Source organism: Penaeus vannamei, chromosome 9, assembly GCF_042767895.1.
Source record: "Penaeus vannamei isolate JL-2024 chromosome 9, ASM4276789v1, whole genome shotgun sequence".
In the NCBI taxonomy this organism is placed as follows: domain Eukaryota; kingdom Metazoa; phylum Arthropoda; class Malacostraca; order Decapoda; family Penaeidae; genus Penaeus; species Penaeus vannamei.
Window position 1 is genome coordinate 1,168,957 of NC_091557.1, and position 8,265 is coordinate 1,177,221.

An 8,265-nucleotide genomic window follows, 5' to 3' on the forward strand; every position below is an offset into this window, starting at 1 on the left:
AACAGGACACTTCAAAAAACCCAATTTCAATGGCCTTAAAAAACTAAAAAACCTAAAAAAAAAAAACAGGACCTTCAAAAACCCAATTTCAATGGCCTTAAAACACTTAAAAACCTAAAAAAAAAAAAAAAAGGACCTTCAAAAACCCAATTTCAATGGCCTTAAAAAACTTAAAAACCTAAAAAAAAAAAAAAAATAAACAAATAAATAAATAAAAATAAATAAAAAAAAACATACCTTCATAGTGTTGATTTCCTCCTGTCTGTCGATAAAGAGGTGGGTGTTGTTGCCATACACCCGCACCAACACCTGGTCCCGCTCGTTCTCGCACCACACGCCCACGAGGATGTTGGTCACGCCCGCGGTGTAGGTCTGGAGGGAAGGGGGGGGGGGGGGAGAGAGAGAGAGGGGGTGTTGAGATGGGTGGGGTGAGACAGGGTGGTGTGGGTGGGGTGGGGGGGGAAGGGGAGGGGGGAGGGGGGAGGGTGGGTGAGACAGGTAGAGTGGTGTGGGTGGGGTGGAGGGGGAGGGGGGGTAGAGGGTGATGCGGAGGGGGCAGAGGGTGGAAGGGGGGGGAGGGGGGAAGGGGGGAAGGTGTGGGATGGTGGTGAGACAGGGTGGGTGGGTAGGGTGGGGTGGGGGGGGGGGGGTGATGCGGAGGGGGCAGAAGGTGGAAGGGGGGAAGGGGGGAGGGTGTGGGATGGATGGTGAGACAGGGTGGGTGGGTGGGGTGGGGGGAGGGGGAGGGGGGTAGAGGGGTTGAAGGGGGGAGGGGGAAGGGGGAAGGGGGAGGGTGTGGGATGGGTGGGAGGTGAGGACAGGGTGGGTGGGTGGGGGTGGGGTGGGGGGGGGGGGTGAGTGCGGAGGGGGCAGAAGGTGGAAGGGGGGGGGAAGGGGGGAGAGGTGTGGGATGGTGGTGAGACAGGGTGGGTGGAGTGGGGGGAGGGGGTAGAGGTTGAGTGCGGAGGGGGCAGAGGGTTGAAGGGGGTGAGGGGGGAAGGGGGGGGAGGGTGTGGGATGGTGGTGGTGAGACAGGGTGGGTGGGTGGGGTGGGTTGGAGGAGGGTAGAGGGTGATGCGGAGGGGGCAGAGGGTGGAAGGGATGGAGGGGAGGAAGGGGGGGAGGGTGTGGGATGGTGGTGAGACAGGGTGGGGTGGGAGGTGGAGGGGGGAAGGGGGAGGAGGATGAAGAAGATGAGTGGAGACAGGGGGGAAGGGAGGGGGTGGGGGTGGGATAGAGGGTGGAGAGGGGGGGGGAGGAAGGGGGAAGAAGGAAATGGTGGAGACAGGGGGGAAGGGAGGGGGGTGGGGGTGGGATCTGAGAGGGTCTGGAGGGGGGGGAGGAGGAAGGAAGAAGATGGTGAGACAGAGGGGGAAGGGAGGGGGTGGGGGTGGGATAGAGGGTGGAGGGGGGGGGAGGAGGGGAAGAAGATGGTGAGACAGGGGGGAAGGGAGGGGGTGGGGGTGGGATAGAGGGTGCGAGGGGGGGGGGAGGAGGGGAAGAAGGTGGTGAGACAGGGTGGAAGGGAGGGGGTGGGGGTGGGATAGAGGAGGTGGAGGGGGGGGAGAGGGCTGTGTGAAGATGGTGGTGTGACAGGGTGGGAGGGGGGGGTGGGGGTGTATTTCATCAATAAACTTAACGAAATACAGAGCCTTCAAAAAAAAAAAAAAAATACAACACCTTCGAGATTTGAGGGGGGGGGATACAAGACCTTCGGGAAGAAATACAATACCTTAAAACAAATACAATACCTCCAAAAAAAATATGCAACACCTTCGAAAAACTAGTGTAAATTCTTTAAAATATACCTTAAAATAATACAATACCATCCAAAAAAAAAGGATGATACAATACCTTCAAAAAAGATAATGCAATACTTAAAAAAAAAAAGAAAAAAAAATACTGTACCTTCAAAAAAGAGACAATACCTATAAAAAAAAAAAAATAAATAAATAAAAAATATAAAAAATAAAAAAAAATAAAAAAAAAAAAATAATAATAATAATAATAATAATAATAATAATAATAATAATAATAATGATGATAATAATAATAATAATAATAATAATAATAAATAAATAAATAAATAATATACCTTTGAAAATTAATACAATACATTCGGGAAAAGACAATAGAAATACAATACCTTTCGAAGAATAAATGATACAACACCACCAAAAATAGTATATCTTTGAAAAAAATAATACAATACCTTTCAGAAAGAGGAAAATGAGAATACAATAGTCTCGAAAAATGATACAACTCTTTCGATTTAATCCAATATAAAAAAAAAGGAGACAAAGAAAGATGCAATACCTTCGAATAAAATGAATAATACAGTAACCTTCTAAAAAAAAATACAATACCTTCTAAAAATAAACAATACAATACCTTCTCAAAAATACAACACCTTTGAACAATAAATAATACAGCAACTTAAAAAATACAATAACTTTGAAGAATAAATAATACAGTACCTTCCCAAAAATACAATCCCTTTGAAGAATAAATAATACAGCAACTTCTAAAAAATAATACAGTGCCTTCCAAAAAATACAACACCTAGGGAAAATAAGTAATACAGTACCTGCCAAAATTTCTATACCTACCTTCCAAAAAATACAATACCTTAGAAAAATAAATAATACAATACCTTCCAAAAAATACAATACCTTTGAAGAATAAATAATAGAGCAACTTCTAAAAAATATACAATACCTTCGAAAAATAATACAATGCCTTCCAAAAAATACAATACCTTTGAAGAATAAGTAATACAGTACCTGCCAAAATTTCCATACCTACCTTCTAAGAAATACAATAACTTTGAAAAATAAATAATACAGTACCTTCCCAAAATACAATACCTTTGAAGAATAAATAATACAGCAACTTCTAAAAAAATATACAATACCTTCAAAAAATAAACAATACAATACCTTCCAAAACATACATCACCCTCCAAAAAAATAACAATACCTCCCTCCCCCCCAAAAAAATAAACAATACAGTACCTCCCTCCCCCCCCACCCAAAAAAAATACAACACCTAAAAATGACTACAATACACTTAAAACTGGACTCCCCCCAAAAAAAGATACAACACCTAAAATATGACTTACAATACCTTAATACAGTGAAACAGACTCCCCCTCCCCAAAAAAAAAGATACAACACCTAAAATGACTACAATACCTTAAAATGGACTCCCCCCAAAAAAAAAAAAAAAAGATAAGCAAACACCTAAAAATGACTACAGATACCTTAAAATGGACTCCCTCCCTAAAAAAAAAAAGATACACCAACACCTAAAATGACTACAATACCTTAAAATGGACTCCCCCCCCCCCAAAAAAAAAAAAAGATACAACACCTAAATATGACTACAATACCTTAAAATGGACTCCCCCCCAAAAAAAAAAAAGATACAACACCTAAAAATGACTACAATACCTTAAAATGGACTCCCCCCCCCCAAAAAAAAAAAAAGATACAACACCTAAAAATGACTACAATACCTTAAAATGGACTCCCCCCCCCCAAAAAAAAAAAAGATAGCAACACCTAAAATGACTACAATACCTTAAAATGGACTCCCCCCCAAAAAAAAAAAGATACAGCACCTAAAATGACTACAATACCTTAAAATGGACTCCCCCCAAAAAAAAAAAAAGAGATACAACACCTAAAATGACTACAATACCTTAAAATGGACTCCCCCCCCCCCAAAAAAAAAAAAGATACAACACCTAAAATGGACTACAATACCTTAAAAATGGACTCCCCCCAAAAAAAAAAAAGATACAACACCTAAAATGACTACAATACCTTAAATGGACTCCCCCCCCCCAAAAAAAAAAAAGATAACAACACCAGTAAAATGACTACAATACCTTAAAATGGAACTCCCCCCAAAAAAAAAAAAAAAAAAAAAAGAATAAAACACCTAAAATGACTACAATACCTTAAAATGGACTCCCCCCCCAAAAAAAAAAAGATACAACACCTAAAATGACTACAATACCTTAAAATGGACTCCCCCCCAAAAAAAAAAAAGATACAACACCTAAAATGACTACAATGCCTTAAAATGGACTCCCCCAAAAAAAAAAAAAAAGATGAGAAACACACCTAAAATGACTAACAATACCTTAAAATCTTGGACTCCCCCCCCCAAAAAAAAAGATACAACACCTAAAATGACTACAATACCTTAAAATGGACTCCCTCCCTCAAAAAAAAAAAAAAAAAAAAAAAAAAAAAAAAAAAAAAAAAAAGAAAAAAAAAAAAAAAAAAAAAAGAGTTAAAACACCTAAAATGACTACAATACCTTAAATTGACTCCCCCCAAAAAAAAAAAAAAAGATACAACACCTAAAATGACTACAATACCTTAAAATGGACTCCCCCCCCAAAAAAAAAAGATACAACACCTAAAATGACTACAATAGCTTAAAATGGACTCCCCCCCCCAAAAAAAAAAAAAGGATACAACACCTAAAATGGCTACAATACCTTAAAATGGACTCCCCCCCCCCCCCAAAAAAAAAAAAAAAAAAGATAAAACACCTAAAATGACCTACAATACACTTAAAATGGACTCCCCCCCCAAAAAAAAAAAAAAAAAGATAAAAACACCTAAAATGACTACCAATACCTTAAAATGGACTCCCCCACAAAAAAAAAAAAAAAAAAAAAAAGATACAGCACCTAAAATGACTACAATACCTTAAAATGGACTTCCCCCCCCCCCAAAAAAAATACAACACCTAAAATGACTACAATACCTTAAAATATGGACTCCCCCCCCCCAAAAAAAAAAAAAAAAGATACAACACCTAAAATGACTACAATACCTTAAAATGGACCTCCCCCCCCAAAAAAAAAAGATACAACACCTAAAATGACTACAATACCTTAAAATGGACTCCCCCCCCCCAAAAAAAAAAAAAGATAAAACACACCTAAAAAATGACTACAATACCTTAAAATGGACTCCCCCAAAAAAAAAAAAAGAATTACAACACCTAAAATGACTACAATACCTTAAAATGGACTCCCCCCCCCCCCAAAAAAAAAAAAAAGATACAACACCTAAAATGACTACAATACCTTACCCAAATGGACTCCCCCCAAAAAAAATACCCCTAAAATGCACTACAATACCTTAAAATGGACTCCCCCCCCCCCAAAAAAAAATACACCTAAAATGACTACAATACCTTAAAATGGACTCCCCCCAAAAAAAAAAGAGACAACACCTAAAATGACTACAATACTACCTTAAAATGGACTCCCCCCCCAAAAAAAGACAACACCTTTTAAACATGACTACAATACCTTAAAATGGACTCCCCTCCCAAAAAAAAAGATACAACACCTAAAATGACTACAATACCTTAAAATGGACTCCCCCCCCAAAAAAGCTACACCTAAAATGACTACAATACCTGTAAAATGGACTCCCCCCCCAAGAAAATACACCTAAAATGACTACAATACCTTAAAAATGGACTCCCCCCACATAAAAAAAAGATACAACACCTAAAATAGACTACAATACCTTAAAATGGACTCCCCCCCCCCAAAAAAAATACACCTAAAAATGACTACAATACCTTAAAATGGACTCCCCCCCAAAAAAAATACACCTAAAGAATGACAATACAATACCTTAAAATGGACTCCCCCCCCAAAAAAAAAAAAGATACAACACCTAAAATGACTACAATACCCTTAAAATGGGACTCCCCCCCCAAAAAATACACCTAAAATAGACTACAATACCTACTTAAAATGGACCTCTCCCCCAAAAAAAAAGATACAACACCTAAAATGACTACAATACCTTAAAATGGACTCCCCCCAAAAAAAATACACCTAAAATGACTACAATACCTTAAAATGGACTCCCCCCCCAAAAAAAAAAAAGATACAACACCTAAAATGACTACAATACCTTAAAATGGACTCCCCCCCCAAAAAAAAAAAGATACAACACCTAAAATGATCTACAATACCTTAAAATGGACTCCCCCAAAAAAAAAAGATACAACACCTAAAATGACTACAATACCTTAAAATGGACTCCCCCAAAAAAAAGATACAAACACCCCTAGGAAATGACTACAATACCTTAAAATGGACTCCCCCAAAAAAAAAAAAAAGATACAACACCTAAAATGACTACAATACCTTAAAAATTGACTCCCAAAAAAAAAAAAAAAAAGATGCAACACCTAAAATGACTACAATGCAACCTAATAAATGGACTCCCCCCCAAAAAAAAAAAAAAGATACAACACCTAAAATGACTACAATACCTTAAAATGGACTCCCCCCCCCAAAAAAAAAATACACCTAAAATGACTACAATACCTTAAAATGGACTCCCCCCCCCAAAAAAAGATACAACACCTAAAATGGACTACAATACCTAGTAAAATGGACTCCCCCCCAAAAAAAAAAGATACAACACCTAAAATGACTACAGCAATACCTTAAAATGGACTCCCCCCCCCCAAAAAAAAAAAGATACAACACCTAAAATGACTACAATACCTTAAAATGGACTCCCCCCCCCCAAAAAAAAAGATACAACACCTAAAATGACTACAGCATACCTTAAAATGGACCTCCCCCCAAAAAAAAAAAAATACAACACCTAAAATGACTACACAATGCACCTTAAAATGGACTCCCCCAAAAAAAAAAAAAAGATACAACACCTAAAATGACTACAATACCTTAAAATGGACTCCCCCCCCAAAAAAAAAAAAGACACAACACCTAAAATGACTACAATACCTTAAAATGGACTCCCCCCCAAAAAAAAAAAAAAGATACAACACCTAAAATGACTACAATCACCTTAAAATGGACTCCCCCCCCCAAAAAAAAAAAAAATACAACTTACCTAAAATGACTACAATGCACAGCAAATGGGCTCCCCCCCCCCCCCCAAAAAAAAAAAAGATAACACCTAAAATGACCACAATACCTTAAAATGGACTCCCCCCCAAAAAAAAAGACACAACACCTAAAATGACTAACAATACCTTAAAAATGAGACTCCCCCCCCCCAAAAAAAAAATACAACACCCTAAAATGACTACAATACGCAAAAAAAAAAAATACAGCAACACCTAAAATGACTACAATACTCAAAAAAAAAAATACAACACCTAAAATTACTACAATACCTTAAAATGGACTCCCCCCAAAAAAAAAAAATACAACACCTAAAATGACTACAATACGCAAAAAAAAAAAAAAAAAAAAATACAACACCTAAAATGACTACAATACTCAAAAAAAAAAAAATACAACACCTAAAAATTACTACAATACCTTAAAATGGACTCCCCCCCAAAAAAAAAAAATACAACACCTAAAATGACTACAATACGCAAAAAAAAAAAAATACAACACCTAAAATGACTACAATACTCAAAAAAAAAAAATACAACACCTAAAATGACTACAATACCTTGAAATGGACTCCCCCCAACAAAAAAATACAACACCAAAAAATTACTACAATACCTTAAAAATGGACTCCCCCCAAAAAAAAAAGATACAACACCTAAAATTACTACTTCCCCCCCCCCAAAAAAGACACAACACCTAAAATGACATAGAATGACCTAAAATAGACTCCCCACTCTCCCTAAAAAAAAAAAAAAAAATACAACACCTAAAATGACTACCCCAAAAAAAAAAGATACAACACCTAAAATGACAACCCAAAAAAAAGATACACCTAAAATGAGCTACAATACCTTAAAATGGACATCCCCCCCAAAAAAAAAAAGATACAACACCTAATATTACTACTCCCCCCCCCCCAAAAAAAAAAAATACACCTTAAAATGACTACAATACCTTAAAATGACTACAACACCTAAAATGACTACAATACCTTAAAATGGAGTCTATCGTGAGGCCAGTTGGGGCGCACGTGCTTCAGGATCCTCCGCGCGCCCGCCCGTAGGCCTTCTTCCGTCCGGCCGTCAACCTCCACCGCCAGGGTCGCCACCATCGCTCTGGCTCGAACGCGGGAAGTAATTTGAAATTAACGGTCGCTTCTGTTTTTTTTCTCTCTCTCTTTTTTTTAAGGGAGGAAACAAAGTTTGTTTGTTTGTTTTTAAGGGAGGAAACAAAGTTTGTTTGTTTGTTTTTAAGGGAGGAAACAAAGTTTGTTTGTTTGTTTTTAAGGGAGGAAACAAAGTTTGTTTGTTTGTTTTTAAGGGAGGAAACCATTTGAA

The 8,265-nt window shown here is 38.0% G+C and overlaps 1 protein-coding gene across 1 annotated transcript in view; it reads right to left on the reverse strand.

Annotated features, from left to right (window-relative positions):
• Positions 1–237: 237 nt before the first annotated feature.
• LOC138862487 (ethanolamine kinase 1-like) overlaps positions 238–8,265 on the reverse strand; it is a gene marked incomplete at its 3' end in the record, with an annotated part of 14,532 nt that continues 6,504 nt past the window's right edge. Inside the window, 2 exon segments of the mRNA XM_070124865.1 lie at positions 238–372; positions 7,920–8,043. Of these exon segments, the coding sequence (XP_069980966.1) occupies positions 238–372; positions 7,920–8,039 (255 nt within the window).